The sequence below is a fragment of the Nymphalis io genome, chromosome 3, assembly GCF_905147045.1.
Source record: "Nymphalis io chromosome 3, ilAglIoxx1.1, whole genome shotgun sequence".
NCBI classification, from domain to species: Eukaryota; Metazoa; Arthropoda; class Insecta; order Lepidoptera; family Nymphalidae; genus Nymphalis; species Nymphalis io.
In genome coordinates this window covers 13,932,865-13,951,348 of record NC_065890.1, presented here as the reverse complement: position 1 = coordinate 13,951,348, position 18,484 = coordinate 13,932,865, and the positions used below count along the sequence as shown (strand labels likewise).

Here is an 18,484-nt window from a genome sequence, read left to right as displayed (position 1 = left end):
AGAGTTTTAACGAAGTTTGCAGTTATTCTGGGCAACCACTGAGTTGTAACCTACTAATATAAGTACTGTATATGAATGATCTGATATTGTATTTCTATATAAGTATGCCGACCTGTCGAGCGGGTCCATAACAGTGGCGCAGGAGGTGGTCTCGGTAAGTCCGTAGCCCGCCACCACGTCGCAGCACAGGCACAGGCGCACCTGCGTGTGCGTGTCGGGAGCCAGCGGGGCGCCGCCCGAGATCATGAGCCGCACGCGACCGCCCAGCAGCATGCGCACCTTCTGGAACACCTGCCGACACGCAACCACGGTTTGAGACTTCTGTGTGATATTGCGGAACTGATTGGAAAACAGCAACCAGGCATCAAGGCTGCCAATTATGTATTATAATCATTAGAACTGCAATTATTTCGACATGAATGTAATTATTTAACATTGATCGACAATAATTGAAGCTCTTAGTGTAGTGAGCACGAGTGTGAGTGTTCGGCGAGTACGTACGACGCGGTCCAGTACGGGCGTGTCGTACCCGCGGCGCTGCCACGCCTGCTTGTAGGCGTACGCCCACTTGAAGAAGGCGCCGGCCAGCGGCCCGCTGCGCGACACCTTGTCCGTGATGCCCTTGCTGATGCGGTCCATGATGAGCTGCAACCAGTTACATTCACTTTTAGATTTAAATAACAGGATCGAACAGGTGACCGATATAAACCCGATTAATACATAATTACCAGTACTAGCGATATTTAAATCGGATTGAAATTCGGTTATTAATTTACAGTAAACGCAAATCAAGCAACTTAATGTAATTCATTAAAAGGATCGAACCGGTGACTTAATAAATGAAGCTCGATTAACTAAAAACTAAATTTTATCCGTAATAATATATTATCCTTAAGTACTATTAAATCTGTCCTCAATATATTGTAAACAAAAAAATGTTCAAATAAATCAAATTAACTACATTTCAAAACTTGTGACAATAATTTTAAGTATATGCTATATATGTGATAATAATATGTATGTAACTTATGTTATAAATTATTGCTCAATAAGTCAATCAACAGCCAATCGTTGTCCACTGCTGAACATAGGCCTCTCCCAATAAGTCATGTTAAGCTAACTCACCGGTACTGTTGTAATGCAAGTGGGTTTGAGTATTGTAGCGTCTCCCATTGTTCCTTTCATAATTTTACTTGATGTATCCAACATTGTGAGTGGAGTTGAATACCCAATTGGTACTCCTGGAATCGTAATAATATGTGTTTACAACATGAATTAATAAGTCATAAATTAAATGGATGATTCTAAAAATAACAAATTTGTAATTTAGCAGACACTATCTATTAGCATATACGCTTCAGAAATATTTTGCATAAATGTGTGTAATTATTGTAATTTTAGAATCACGTTCAAACTGTAATAGATCAAGTAACCATGGGGTATTCACCTCCGATGATGCAGAGGCTCTCAGCCAACAGCTCGAAGACGTGCGCTAATGGCAGGAAGCCCATGAGCACGTCTCCCTGGTAGATGGGCATGGCGTCGGCGAAGGCCTTGAGCGTGGCCACCATGTTGCGGTGCGACAGGATCACGCCCTTGGGCACGCCCGTGGAGCCCGACGTGTACATGATGATGGCCGTGTCTGACGCGGACGGCGTCACCGCCTCTGCGGAGAGAACGGTCTATTAGTCGTGTATGATTGTTGAAATGGTGAAAACAGCTTGTTGCCGGTATTCTGGGTAGAATCTACATTTCAAACCAATGGTAGCTTTACATTAATTATCATCTGCAATATTAACCTATTTTGGATGTCTTTCCCATTTCGAGCACCTCCTTGTAACCGACAATATTGATGCCCTCCTTGTACCCGTCCCGCTCCGTAGTCTTCAGCTGGTCCTCCATGAAGATGATAGTGTTCACACGTGGCGTTTTGGCCAGAATCTTCTTGAACTTGGGCAGCAGCTCGTGCGTCGTGATCACAGTGGACACCTCCGTCTCGTTGATGCCGTGAGCGATGGCCTCGTCGCCCAAAGTCGCGTAGATTGTCACAACTGGAAAGAGACAACTATTTATCAGTTGTTGTATCTTTTTTACATTATTTGATATTTTAAAGTTTAATACTTTAATAATTCGAATCGATCGAAATTATGTAACAATTTAACGAAACAAATAGCCCTTCTCCCCAACTCCGGAGTCGAGTGCAGTGTCACTCACCGGGAATGCTCTGCGTGAAGCAGCCGTGCGCGGCGAGCATCCACTCGGCGCGCGTCTCGGCGAACATGACGACGTTTTCGCGCGGCGCGCAGCCGAGCGCGCGCAGGCCGGCGCCGAACTGGCGCGCCTCCGCGCTCACGTCGCTGTACGAGCGCCACGAGTACGAGCCCATTTTGTACTGGCCATACAGATCGGGACAGTTATTATTGAGTGCGACGAACGAGCTTTAGGATGTTTGATTTAAATATATAGTTTTGAAAAAAAAAAGAGACAACAACCCATGAGTCTTGAAAATGTTTATGCATACTCGGTGATACCCACTCATTATGTTAAATTACTTAGTATTGTTGTGTTGCGGTTTGAAGCTTGAGTGAGCCAGTGAAACTACAGGCACAGGGGACAACATCTAAAATCCTAAGGTCGGTGGCACACTAGCAATGTACGAGTTGTTCATCGTACCTTCTTGAAGACCCGGCCATTAGGCTGCGGCTCGTCCTCCTCGCTGAGCACGGCGCGCGTGCCGAGACAGGGCCGCTCCTGCCAGCGCGCGGCGGCGGCGCGCAGCATGCTCTCCATGGTCGTCACCCCGTCCTTCACGAGGCGGAGGTGCAGGTCGCAGGGCTCCGACACGGATCTGACGGTTATGCTGTCTGACGTTGTTTCTATTATTTTTGCCTGAAATAATAAATTTTAGGCATCAGTTAAACCAGATAAAATTGCTTATTGACCACTGTTGGACACAGACAGAGTCGTGATGGATGTGTTTTATATATGATACTGTAACGCCAGGTTTCGTTTTGCTTACGTAAAGTAGAAATGGCGTGATTCAGAAACTGATATTGGCTTGCTAAGTTCGGATCAAAGGACTAGGATTAACGGAGAGGAGGTGAATATATGAAGATACTAATATTTTGATTAAAAAATTAAGTGTACAATTATTAGACGCAAAACGAGCCGTATTTATTATAAAGTAGCCGGACTTAAGAGAATATATGACGTTCTTCGACCATATATGGATAATCTATTTACAGGGGATAAGAAATTTAATTACCCATATATTTTTAGAATCACTAATTAAGTTACAGATCTTGTTATTAAGAATAACTAAAGGAAGCCGAATAAAGATTCCACGTGATTTAAGCAGTGGGAAATATTTTTAGTTAATATATGACAGAAACCGATTTTGTAAAGGATTACTAGCAATAGAGTTTTGAAAAGACATTACACGAATCAAATCACAAGCAAATAATTTAGTATCATAAACGTTTTTTCCGAGTATTTTCCTCGAGTGTAAGATTCATATGATTCCTACTTATTGTCCAACAAGCACACACATACACAATAGTGTGTATGTACGGTAATACTACTATTATAATATTAAATATAATACACTACGTCTCGTCTCGTCTCAATATATTATTTACTATAATAGCTTATAACGTATTATTGTATAAGTGGAAAAATTTCAAACGTCATAAATTGCCGTCCGCTGTTAACTAAAGGTGATATTAACTCAAGTGTATATTCATTTTAACGCCAATATCCAACATTGGTGGATTGGTTATTGTTTCTGTTAATACGTATATTTAATCTGAGTGAAAGAGCAAAAGGAACAGTCCGATACCGCTTTCAGCAGTTGCGTGATGATATATATTTATTATATATCTATGTATTAGGAAGCGAACATTACACATGTCATAGAATACGATATAATTACAGACATTTATTTCTCATTATCTATACTGTTATAACGCTCCATGATAATTTAACTATTCCCTTAATAGTTTACTTTCTTATTTATCATCATATATACTGTAGTTTATGTAGGGGATGGTCAGGTGTTAGGCATAAAAAAAGTTACGTTTGTATTTCCTTAGGGTTCAAGCTTGCTTCATACCAAATGTCATAAAAATCGGTTCAGTGGTTCGGCCGTGAAAGCGCGATAGATATTCAGACATACAGACAGTTACTTTCGCATTTATAATTGTATATAAGTATCGATCAAAATATGTTTAGTGTGGTTCGTTTTTAACAGGAGTTTTACTTACCTTTAACTTATAGTGTATTAATCTTATGATTATGCTGTTTTAATAGTTATGCTTAAAAAAACATATGATTGTTAAGTATTTCAACACTTTATTATATGTGAAGAAATCTTTAATTAATAAGGCGTATTACTCAATAAAAGTTTATATAAATGATAAATGTTCAGTTCAGTATTCATCGATTGCCATGCAGGGTAAATAATAATTCCAGTTGTTATTATCTATAATTTCACTGTCGAAAAAGAGTAACTAGTTTCTTGTCGGTTCTTTTCGATTTAATCTTGTAAAATGACAATTCAAAAGATTTTTTTCCTGCAAGAGACTACTCGAATAAAGTTTATATATACCAGAAACAATATAGATACATAAATCAAATATTTTTAATCAAATAGACCTTTACAAGTACTTATGAATCGTCTAGCGATACAATTAAGTATATGTCAAAAGAGAACTAAATATAAAATCATCAACATCGCGGCTAGAACTTGAATATAAAATATAGTTAAAATAAACAAATCGAATACAACACACATACAACCGGTGTTTACATATACATTAATATATATATGCATATATTTACTAACTTGTTACTAGGGTGACGATTGAATTATCGTTTAAATAGCTGTTGAAACTGAAGCCAAACACTCAAGATATAACCAATGGCCGAACGTAAACAGTGAAGGGCGATGCTCTAAAGCGGAGTGCGCTTTCGCTCATGTAAGAAGATGTAAGACAAATAAACTATATACTTATTATGATAATAATTATACTTATTGTACAGACTGTTTAAAGATGATTGTTAGTGCTACTGACGTTGATAGCTTTGGTCAGATGACGGAGCCAGTATGTGATTTTTTTTTAATTCTCTCTGGACGTTATAATTGTAAGATTTAGATTTCGAGTGCAACGTTTCTGACGCAAAAGTTCTGTTACGTTTTAATGTTTTCTGGTAAGTATTATAATATCAATATTTTGGACATTTGATATGTCGGTCAGTTCTTATAATGGTTGCTAATGTTTACCTTGATTCGACGCGATAGCTCTCGTTTCCTCCACGGTCGCTGGATGAGGAGGTGTATGGGGAAGGTGATGATGTCGAAGACCAACGCGACCGCGCGGATCGTCCGCAGCACTGCTGATACCCACCATGATTCCGGCCTGTGACAAACAAAGTAAACTAATTATTTTAACTCATCATTATATATATTTATATAGTGTTTTATTAACCACTTGACCTTATATATTTTTTTTATATATAGTATAAGTTGGCGGACGAGCATACGGGTCACCTGATGGTAAGTGGTCACCAACGCCATAGACATTGGCATTGTAAGAAATGTTAACCATCGCTTACATCGCCAATGCGCCACCAACCTTGGGAACTAAGATGTTATGTCTCTTGTGCTTGTAATTACACTGGCTCACTCACCCTTCAAACCGGAACATAACAATAACAAGTACTGTTTTTTAGCGGTTGAACATCTGATGAGTGGGTGGTACCTACCCAGACGGGCTTGCACAATGCCCTACCACCAGTAGTATATAACTTTATAGTTATAGTGCAGATTGTTACAGATGGACATACATGAAGAGCTCCTACTTCTCTTACTGGTCCACCACACTGATCCACCACGCTAAGCATGCTGTATTTTAACCAAATGATTGTCTCGTGACAGTAAATGTTTGTGTACGAGTATTTGTTGATAACTACTTCTACTTCTTTCGTTTACGTAAGTTACTTCAATGTAACGTCATATTAATAAGACAATGGATTATAAGCGATGCAAAACAAGCCTCGTTTGTGACCTTGGCCTCATACACATAAAAAATACGCACACATAGAAAAATAAATTAATGTTAAATTGATGATTAACAAAAATGTTCCGCCATATTAAATTTCTTGTGACGTCATATTTTTACCGTTCGTCAATTAATAAGGGACCATAAACAAAGATACGTAAATAGAGAAAAAAAATGCACACACAGTGTAATTACAGGCACAAGGGACATAAAATCTTAGTTCCCAAGGTTGTTGACGCATTGGCTATGTAAGCGATGGTTGACATTTCTTAGAATGCCAATGTCTAAGGGCGTTGGTGACCAATTACCATCTATTCTATATAAAAAAAAATCTCTATATGTTTGTATGTGCGATTTTTTTAATTTATAGACAATACTTGTAATCGCGCGCATCTTCGCCCGCGTGTTATGGGGAGAGGGGTTTTTTTAGTAAAATCAATTAGTCTGTTCGTCCTTTGGGTTCAAGCTTATTTCATACCAAATTTTATCAAAATCCATTCGGTGGTTTAGCCTTTAAAGCGTAACAGACAGAGTTACTTTCAATCCTTAATTTTAAATAAATTTTACTAGGAATCGTACTAATCAAAGACCACATAAGGTACCTAAGCATAGGCTTATCGTTGATATTCGATCAATAAAATAGACATAGGAATTGTGGATAATTCTTAGGCAATCAGAACGGTTATCGATACGTCCCAGTTTCAACGTCGACATGCTTCGACTGTATTTTATAATATTCCCAAGGCAGAATTCTGTAGATTATATATTAGTTTGTTGATCCGATTGATAAGACAGCGACGAATCCTCATTTAATAGGTTACAGAGTTAATAATATTTAACATAATATAATTCTATATACTGAACGGAATACAACATAACTATAAATATATAATACAACATAAAATATCATGTTTACTAATTAAATCTATAAAAAAACTCAACAGGAAAACAAACAACAATAACTGTTTCGACTATTACATAAAAGTACGTAATAAATAATAAGATAAAATTAAAAATATCGCTTGACATTAAATGCTTCGGAATTAAATTTAATCCTGAACATACAACTTTTGCAATTCATTATATATTTACGCATGTAATTAGCATAACAATTATTTGAAGGTAACAATTTAGTGCGATAAACGCTAAAGAACTAGATAGTATAAAAGATAAATAAGATGCATTTACAGACGGAGCTGAATCACATAACACGCTTCAATGTGGTTTGGTGGAATACGCACGATATTTTTAGCCAGCGCCAAGTACGAGACGTAATATATACACAAATTAAGCGCATGAAGAAATTAGTGGCAAGCGGCAGACGGCTCACCTAATGGAAAGTGACTGCCACCGCCGATGCAACACTGGAGGGCTTGGAGATGCGTTGCCGGCCTTTAAGGAATGAGCAGGCTCTTTTCATGAAAGGTTCTATCATATCGGTTCGGAAAAGTCGCCGGCGAAAGCTAATTCCACGTCATCCTCATCATGTGATTTATTCAGACTTGTCCTAATTCCAAACGAGAGAAAATTAAATACTTATAATATGCCTATATTGCAATTATATTAATGCAAGTTTCTGACGCTACTTCTAAATAAAAATAAATATTTTTCAAGTATGCTCGTGAAGCATTTTAAAGTGTTATTTTAAAAATAAATTAATCCTAAAGCCTTACCTAACGTAGATTCTACCGAAACGAATCGGCAAACACTCGCATTCACTTTTTAATGAAACAAACGTATATGATTTATTTAAAACATGCTACAGGTACTTATTTAAAATTTGATAGCTATTGAACATGATGTATAGGACTATTATGTAAGAACAAACTCGGAACTCACCGCAGAATACGGTAGTGAAATGTCAGAAACTGATATGCAAAATTGACAATAATAATTATAACATTTCGAGAATCCACGCATCACAATAGCGTATCGCAATAAGTCGGTTGTCAACAATTCACGGGTGAGTGATGAAGTGTACAATTAGAAGAGTATCAGACGTAATACGAGTAAATTAAATAATAAATCGTCGCTTTACAAAGTTGATTAAATTATCTATTTTTTTACATCACCAGTGCGCCCTAGCTTTGGAAACGAGGATGTGCCCTTGTGCCTGTAGTTACATTATCTGATGAGTGGTTGGTACCTATCCAGACATGCTTGCACAAAGCCCTATCACCAAGTACCACTTATTTAAATTTTATTTATGGTTCTACATATATATGTATATACACATATTATAGTACAGTATATGTAGCATTGTAAAATATAATAGGTTCCACTCATTTAGCAGTTATTTCACTATAAATGCATACATACATACATTCAATTTCTTTGAACGGCGCGTGTGCAGGTATACTACGTGTAAGCAGCAGATTATATTAAATTCCTTGTTTTGCAGCGTATTGACAATGTTAGGAATGGCTACGAACCCAACTTACCCAACCATAAGCCATACGAACTGTGAAAGTTAATTTATAATGTGTTCTCTATTTCTTCCTCTTATATGTTTCTACTATTACTATGAATAATGTGCACAAAAAAATTACGGCTATTACAACTCGTAAACGTTGTTTAGCGAGCGACTAGTTTAAACGATTCTGTGTCTTTTTCTTTCGAATGTTACATCAATATAACAGAAAGAGAGGAATCAGTGTTTAACTTAACAACCCTTAGCACCGTTTATAAGTAAGGCCGAGAAAATAGAAGATATTTTTTTAGTAATTAACAAAATATCATCTATTTTCTTACGGAAATCCTCATCAATGCTTAATATTTAGTGTATCGTATAATTAATCTTCGCCCTATGGGAAGAACTAGGTGTTACCTATAAAAAAAGTAGCCTATGTAGTTGTATACATTCATCTATATATCGAATAGATATATACTCGTGTGATTAACTTGAATTACGTTTAAAATTAGTGAGGAGTTGTAAACCCAGAGAGATTTCGACCTTGACCTACGAACAAAGCAAATATACTCTCTCTAGCCTTCACATTGCGGCGACAAATGTAACAACATCTTTGACTTATCTAAATTAAGCGGTAATATTTCATCTTGTAATGTATGGGAACTCGCAGATGCGGGTCACGGCCACTGTCGCCGTCAGATGCTTACGCCAGCCGACACTGACCTACCGATTTCCGTACAAGCGTCGTGTTATCGATCGAGTCGTATCAACACATTATTCATCGTGAACTCTGAACACTTTTATGCAATGATAATAATTGCATTATTTCCGTTCGGAAACTTTTCTTATAGTGAATATAAATGCTATAGAAGATGCCAACATGTTCTGCGTATTTTAAAGTTTCATTACTCAAATCTAGGCACGACGGAAACTACATTTAGCATAAAGAATTTTCATTCAAAGCGTGTCATTTGACCTCGGTAAAGTAAGGCGACGCAAAAATAAATGCAACAGCATTTGTTGCAAATAAATTTATTTGATTTTTAACAAGAGTGGGTTGGAATACTTTTTTAAATAAAAAAACAGATTACGGAAACAATATATACATTTTTTCGTGTATTTTCTCAGTATTTTGAACTATCTCGTTCTCAGTATGCCCGGGTTCAAAACCCGAATCAGACCAAAAAAAAAATTTTTCCCTCGAGAAATGTTGTTTTGAAATTGGTCAGTTTTTACACTTCTGCACGAAGCACGTAAAGTAGTTGGACCTGCAGAGAGATGAGAGATAAGTTTGCTTGTACACACACTTGTGCACTATATATAATATATATTACGTAGTTAACTAGTATTTGTCGACACGGGCCGCCGTGACCGAAATCGATAAGGGCGACATCAGTTTTTTCAATCTCTACAAGCTTTTAGTTTTAAGTATGAGACTTTCATTTTTTTTTTATTTACTAGACTATTATACTAGTTATAATAGAATAACACCAAAACACGACTAACAATACACAACTACAAACAAACAAACTACAATATTAAAATTCTTATGACAATTTCTATAGTAACCTCACCAGATTCTCTCGACTAGCTTAAAATAATCTTAAGCGGTATGCGCCAAATATGCTACAGACTATAATCGAACATTCGAGTTGTCTGCGAAGAAAACCTGGTCTATCCACTCTTGTTCAAGGAGCGAGGTGAACGAGGTGCCACTCAGGCGACAAATTAATAAGTTTTACCTAGTTTTATAAGTTACTTATGTTATTATATGAGAGCTGTGTATTTATATTAATGATAAAATAATTATTATTTATTATATAGATTACTTTCCGGCCGATTGAGATGGGGTCTGACAACGTGTATGCAAAATTGTATGACGATCAGGTGAGTAGTTAAGACGTGAAAGTATAACAAACAAACTCACTTTCGGGTTTATAATGTTAGTAAAGATATATATATATATAACTAAAGTTACTGATCCAGTTTTGCTATGGACCTTTAAAGTTTAAGAAGCTATAAAGACTAAAAGACATCCGAACGGCGGATTTTTATTTATATTGACATAAGGTCACATTCAAATCTAGAAGATCTTCGGCCTTACTTATAAATGTCAATTAGCGGGTGATTAGTTAAGCAATTTTTTGTCTTCTTCTTTCGAATGTCACATCAATAATGACAGAAAGAGAGAAATCAGTGTTTAACTAAATTGGTGCTAGGCAACGTTTAGAGGGCCGTAACTATTATTATAATGTAATATTATAACGGTAAATGAGACAAAGAAATAATTGTCTTATTCATATCATAACTCTTTAGTGTGCTGTGGTTATTCTCAGATTTAGGTCCGAGTTTATTTTTATAATGTTCATTTCTCATGGCTCCATTAATATAAGCTTAAATAATGTTATTTTTTATCAACATTAAAGATAGAATTTTTAAAAGCAACCCTCGATTTTAGTCAGCTCTTTCAATCCGCAATTCATTCTTACTCGGTTATATATCACGACAATATACGAGCATATCTCATCATTAAAATGCAATGTCTATTTGGCACGTACATTTGTGAGAAGTTGTATCCGTCGACGACGACGACAGACGAATGTAAACATTATCATACTCGTAATATTTTCAGAAAAGAGTTTCGTTAAAAAGGTTTCACAAAAGGAGACAATATTATGCTATGATACAATAAATAAATAAATTGATATTAAAACTTTTTTTACCGACAAGTTTTTATTTAATCCCTATACTAAAACTTATACTTCTGCGTTTGCAGCAATTTAAGCCCGGCTACGGCTCCCTGTCCTCTCGAAGAAAAGTTTTAGATTAGATTCTGCCGCGTTCCTCCATTGCGGGTTGTTATAAGGCGAAATTCCGTTCCATACACGCAAGTTTTACTCACACTTTCCTTCACTACTGAGCACGAAATTAATAATAAACAAAAATTTAACGTCACTGGTGTTTCTCCGTTTTTGAACCCGCTATCATTAGTTTTAGATGTACATATTCTACAAACACTGGGTCACCTTGTCACTCATGAATAAAAAATTAAAATCAACACGATTGTAGACTGTTAATATACAGGAATATTGATCGTTTATTATATGTTTGTATATTGTGTATAATTTAAATATTCGCAAGAAGATATGTAGGTAATTAATACCATAAATTGTATTTAATCATTTTATTTATGATTTAAATTTAGACATTTTATCAATATAAGCATTTCAGTGTCATTATAAAAAAAAATAAAAAATTAAACGGTTATTATGTTTACGTGTTTACATAAAAAAAAACTTAAATGAAATGAATGTAATAAATAATAGTAACAGCCTGTAAATGTCCCACTGCTGGGCTAAGACCTCCTCTCCCTATTTGAGGAGAAGGTTTGGAGCTTATTCCACCACGCTGCTCCAATGCGGGTTGGTGGAATACACATGTGGCAGAATTTCGATGAAATTAGACACATGCAGGTTTCCTCACGATGTTTTCCTTCACCGAAAAGCACGAGATGAATTATAAACAGAAATTAAGCACATGGAAATTCAGAGGTGCTTGCCCGGGTTTGAACCCACGTTCATCGGTTAAGATTCACGCGTTCTTACCACTGGGCCATCTCGACTTATCCTGGGGGTCCTGGTCTCCTCGGTAAGTCGTATATACGTGTCGAAGCGTATATACGACATGAGATGATTTCACTTTGACCAAGTCAATAAATAATAATGAATGTTAATATCAAACGTTTGTAGGTTTATCTATACATACACATACATCGACAAATTTCTTATTATAAATACATGTTTTATAGTCAAGATGTTTAGTTGTATAATAATTGTGTACAGCTTACGTGACATTTTAATGTAAAAGGCGGTATATCTATTTATAGAACGCGTATCACACACATGGACATAACTTCTTAAATGGTAAATGCAAGCAGCTGAAGCTGATGTATATAGAATAAGTTTATAACGAATTGACATTTTAAAAACATTCCAACACACACTCACTAAACTCATACTCACACATTTCAATAAACTGAAAGAATATCAAATTAATTCTCTTGTATATAAAGATTAAGCAATAATAATATTGTTTACAGAAACGCTTTTATATCACTGTTCCGATCGATGATAAAGATAAACAAACCTTAGATTTACATGTTCCATGCGATTTGCTAAAAACTGCTGTATCATGCTCTACAAACAGTAACAGTCTGTGAATGTCGCACTGCTGGGCTAAGGCCTCCTCTTCCTATTTGAGGAGAAGGTTTGGAGCTTATTCCACCACGCTGCTCCAATGCGGGTTGGTGGAATACACATGTGGCAGACTTTCAGTGAAATTCGACACATGCAGGTTTCCTTACGATGTTTTTCCTTCACCGTCAAGCACGAGATGAATTATAATAAGAAATTAAGCACATGAAAATTCCGTGGTCTTGCCCGGGTTATACCAATAATATCGCGTCAATTCGATTAAAAAGTTGTTTATTTCTCTTTGTCTTTATCACTCATCTTGTCGTTAGATTTTTTTTATAGTGTAGGAAAGCGGACGAGCATATGGGTCACCTGATGGTAAGTGGTCATCAACGCCCATAGACATTGGCATTGTAAGAAATGTTACCCATCGCTTACATCACTAATGCGCCACCAACCTTGGGAACTAAGATGTTACGTCCCTTGTGCCTGCAAGTACACTGGCTCACTCACTCTTCAAACCGGAACACAACAATACTAAGTACTGCTGTTTTGCGGTAGAATATCTGGTGAGTGGTTGGTACCTATCCAGACGAGCTTGCACAAAGCCCTACCACCAGTAAAAGACTATATAAGACTATAGAATAAAGTTTACTTTGAGAGTTAAATAATCTATCTGGTTTGCAGAGTAAATAAGCTAACAAGACAAACATTACGAGTTTAATGAAGGTAAGAAGCTAATATACAATATCATTTGTGAAATGAGAACTAAGCAGATAAACAATAACATATTAATCTTCACAATACATGCTAGCAATTTCGTTTACCTACACATACATTATTACATAAACATTAGTTATAATGTGGAGACCGCGAATCGGCAAGCGCAGCATAGGGCGCCCTCCAGCCAGGTGGACCGATGACCTTAAAAAGGTGACGGGCACCAACTGGATGCGGAAAGCGGAGGACAGGCAGCTTTGGCGCACCTTGGGAGAGGCCTATGTTCAGCAGTGGACAATGATTGGCTGTTGATTGAGTTATAATTTTGCGTGTATTTAAATAATGAGATCTAAACAAATATTATGATTAATGACGTTATTACAACTTGTCACCGAAACGGAACGTAATCATTGCCGTGAACCACATTCATTAATAACATTTTTTTGTTTGGGACTGTATTGTACTGATGTAAGCTATGATGAGATGAGATGGGCGAGTACGGAGGAGACTGAAGCAATATGACAGTGCACTAAAGAGTTCAGAATTGGCACATCCTAACGTCGAACCGCCCTTAAAAAGAAACTTAAAACGAAACACAAATTACCGTTGATAAATTATTTATCGGGTAAGCGTGGTTTTTTTGTAAATGATGAATAATTCATATTGCATTGTAATGCTAAATCGTATAACGATCAATTTTTATGACTTATCATTATTATCAAAACAATCACTTTTATAATATGAATTATAAAATAAACGGATTACAATTATAAAAAATCTGCGATCAATGCGTGTAACAAAACAATTTAGATAAATATCAATTGATACTTTATTATAGGAATAAACTTTATTATAATTTATAGATGGACCATTGCAGAGTAAATATTACTTTTGAATTAATACCTATTGCTGTCTTGTTTTATTACCACTAGCCAGATTGTAGGAAAACAGAGCCGTCACTCTGTAAGCGATCATTTGTTTACAAATAAAATTTATATATAGATAACCGATAATGTATATTTGTAGGTTATTTTAGGAAGACAGATGACCTAGTGAGTGGTCTATATTGTCTATAGACTGAAACATAACTCTATAGGAACCGTTCTCTAAAACTGGAACTGTAAGAAATATATAGCACTTCTTACAAAGATGAAACCCCGACAACCACGTTTTATTTATTTACTTAAGATTGCCAACATGTCATACAGTAATAATTACAAATAAAAAGATTACAAACTAATAGGTCTAAAGGAAAATTTGCCATACTTATAAGTAACGACGTGCAAAAATGACACAAAACCTCTATCTAAAATAATAATGAAAGAAAAGAAACAAAATAAAATAAAAAAAATTTAAAACAATTTGGAAGTATTAAATAAAATATAAGTGGTACTAATATTCCAACATTACATAATAACAAAATGAAGAAAAAAATTAAAACAGAGATCAGTTCTTATGAGCCAACAACATACACCTTAATTTTCTTTAATTATTAGAAACAAAGTATTGCTGTTTGGTCTGCTCTTGTTTCTGCTCCTGCTTTCACGCCTTAACCGCTCTTAACGGATAGGCGGTTATAGGCGAGTTTTTATTAGTTTCCGAACTAGTTAGGTTAACATTTAAGATGACGCTGCAAAAAGATTATTCAAAAATGCTTACGAAAACATACTTTAATTAAGTATACATTCATTTTGAACTATGTAACATGAATTTTTTTTTTTAAATCGAATTAGTAAATCCCGTTATTTGTTTTAGGATTTTTTTATTCTTATTATTTATCTAATGGATATATAATAGCAATAAACAAATAGTTTAAGTTTTTATTTATTTTTCCATAAGTATCAAGTTACGACAGTTTTAAGAATCATATAACTATTTCGTGTCGTTTCTACATACATACAGACATATTTTGAACATACGAGTAAAAAAAATCCGATCGGAAGAGAATTTGTATCGGCATGAAATGTAGGGAAAAAATGTACGTTTACATGTCTGGGTCATTTTTTCTTCGAAACATTGTGTTTCGCTTTAAGAATTAAAAAGCGCTTCTATATCTATTATACTATATACTTAATATTCTATAACGAAAGAAATTTAAATTGACGTTACGTTCGTCAAATTTAACAAGGCAAGCGATCCGATGTCACGGAGCAGTTGCCGCGAGGGGCGGCATCGTGGGTATCTCAATAATTGGCGTATATTCACGAGGTAACGGCCTTGTGTGTCACCTTGCATGTTGGACTTTGCACCTGTTTTTTTTCCGCAAACTAGCTTATATATCGCTAGGAACTGCGTCGATTTATCTTCAATGTGGTTATATAGGTATAAGAAAAATAATTGTCTTTGTTCTTAAAGTAAGGCTTCTGTTTAACGTGGTTCCTTCCCGTAATATATGTTTTATTATTTTATGGTTCAATTGTGTTATTATTATTAACTAAATTATTTAATGTCATTTTCATTTAAATGTCTTAATTACTAATACAAATTTGCATCTTTGTATGTTATGTGATGGATATTATCGTGAAAACCGCCAGCGATGATTGCGCTAATGGTACATGGAGTGAAATCCCCACCCGCATTGAACATTTTATCTAATAGTGTCTTGCTATCATTAAAAATCGAATTAAAATAACAATTATTACGATGGATAAACCGCAAGTATATTTAAAAATAAAAGATCTGTGTTCAAAATAATAAAGCGCCTATATTATATTCAATGCTATGTTGAGTTTCACTCGCTTCTAAAGCGCATTACATATAATATTATATATCTTATTTAACACAGGTGTAAAATGCGTTAATATATGAAACCTTTTAGTCAACCATTTTAGTCTTCTCTCGATAGTATACCCGTCGCCGTTGTATCTTAATATAAAGTTACTATATTGCTCGGAATCTAGGCATAATTTAAAATGAAAATATATAATGTGCGTTAGCTGCGTGAATATTACGTAATAAGTCGAATCTTCACTATATATTAAGATTAAAAAAAAGGATATTTGAGGTTATTAAAGTGAAGGAAAACATTGTGAGGAAACCTGCACGTGTCGAATTAAAAATTCTGCCACATGTGTATTCCATCAACCCGCATTGGAGCAGCGTGGTGGAATAAGCTCCAAAACCTTCTCCTCAAAAAGGGAGAAGAGGCCTTAGCCCAGCAGTGGGACATTCACAGGCTGTTACTGAGGTTATCAAATCTCAATCATTTGTTTTATATCCTGAAACGTAGATTGTGATGCTGCCTGGTATTAAACATGCACACACACATACATAAAACGCAAGAAGAACACGTACAAGCAAAAAAAACCCTTAATCCATTTTTTCGAGTTGTTAGGTTTTTTTGGTTCTATATGTCGAACCGTAAACATGACGATTCAACGGTGCTTATAAAAGCATTTGATTCGTTGTGATTTAAACGATTATTATCAAATATCGTTATATAAAAAATAAGAAAAGTTCGATATCTTAGTCGATACGAGGAAAGGACCAGAATCAGAGTTAAAAGTGAAAGTAAAAGAGTTGGCGAGACCCGGTACGCTCTGGAGCGTGACGCGGCGATATTTCGCGCATCAATTGCACTGCGAATCGTGCCAGCGGTCTCCACGGCTGCGCAACTCAAGTGTAGAAAACAACATAAAGACGTAGAATACATAAGACAGTACGTAAGACATACAATAAATGTTGCTTAAAAACGAATCTATATTTACATTGGTGGTAGAGCTTTGTGCAAGCTCGTCTGGGTAGGTACCACCCACTCATCAAATATTCTACCGCAAAACAGCAGTACTTGATATTGTTATGTTCCGGTTTGAAGGGTGAGTGAGCCAGTGTAATTACAGGCACAAGCGACATAAAATCTTAGTTCCCAAGGTGGGTGGCGCATTGGCTATGTAAGCGATGGTTGACATTTCTTACAATGCCAATGTCTATGGGCGTTGGTGACCACTTAACATCAGGTGGTCCATATGCTCGTCCGCCTTCCTATTCTATAAAAAAAAAACATTATCATTTTATATCAATATTCCCATATTTTATTATTGAAATACTTCTATTGTCAGTCATATATTAATCATTCTTTTTAACCACCGTAGCAAAAATCGTGCGCCGGAGCTTTTAAACAGATGAACTTATTTTCAATTCGTTTTTTTTTTATTTGAAAGGTGTCTTAAGTGTTCTTAAAAATCTGTTCAGTTGTTTGAAGATCATCAGCGCTTTTTTTATGCTGAAGGGATGTGAGCAACTTCTGCTGACATAATCGTTTAAAAATTTAGTAGCCTGCGACTTCAATTATATTACGATAACATGATTATCCGGAATCAGCAGCATCCAACTCGGCTTAAAAATCATTTCGTAATTATAAAGAGCTTGCATTAGATAACCTAATACTTGTAAGTTTATATAGATTTTATTAATGAGTGTAGTTATAATAGCAATTTAAACAAAACGTAACTATAATATACATTCTTCATATAAGGATATTTTTTCACGTTTTTGGCATGTTGGCCTTGATTTTATTAGCCAACTTTAAAACAAGGTTATCACATATATACATACACACACATATATTAATATATATATATATATGTATGTAATACGGCTTGATTTTTATTAAACCTCTCGATACATTACTCGATATCGATCGACGATTGTGAACGGATAAATATTTTTTATTGAAACGGCTAAAGTTGGAAAACTAAGGAATTCGTTTCTAGTTTAACTGTATTATTAGAAGAGCGGGTTTATAAAGGCACACACAATACCCATATTTGATATACAAACTATAACAATTATTTATAACAAACGAAATATACAAAATACAAAAAGCGATTTAACAATTAAAGTACTCAGTCAAAAACGAACTTTAGACATTTACCTTCTGTAAAATATATAATGAAAGTCGTTTATTACACAACAGAGAATATAATTAAAATAAACGATCGCAATAATACAATATTATCTTGTTGGCCGATAGTGATACTTAATTAATATGTACCAGTGAGTCGACTAATAAAGATGAATTAAAGTCGTATTTAAAGCCACGTCAGATGTATTCAGCTCGGGTATATTATTTATTGTGTTTGACATAGAAAACCCTCCTTGGG

General features: G+C 35.4%; 1 protein-coding gene across 3 annotated transcripts in view; it reads right to left on the bottom strand.

Moving 5' to 3' along the window:
• The window catches only part of LOC126781207 (long-chain-fatty-acid--CoA ligase 4), a 53,679-nt gene that overhangs the window by 3,203 nt on the left and 31,992 nt on the right, over positions 1 to 18,484 (bottom strand). For all 3 annotated transcript variants that reach the window (XM_050506072.1, XM_050506071.1, XM_050506073.1), the window contains 8 exons: positions 5,282 to 5,417; positions 2,674 to 2,889; positions 2,215 to 2,392; positions 1,800 to 2,051; positions 1,448 to 1,666; positions 1,126 to 1,241; positions 502 to 645; positions 113 to 291 (listed from right to left, as the gene is read on the bottom strand). In XM_050506072.1, the coding sequence (XP_050362029.1) occupies positions 113 to 291; positions 502 to 645; positions 1,126 to 1,241; positions 1,448 to 1,666; positions 1,800 to 2,051; positions 2,215 to 2,392; positions 2,674 to 2,889; positions 5,282 to 5,417 (1,440 nt within the window). The remainder of the gene's footprint in view (positions 1 to 112; positions 292 to 501; positions 646 to 1,125; positions 1,242 to 1,447; positions 1,667 to 1,799; positions 2,052 to 2,214; positions 2,393 to 2,673; positions 2,890 to 5,281; positions 5,418 to 18,484) is intronic.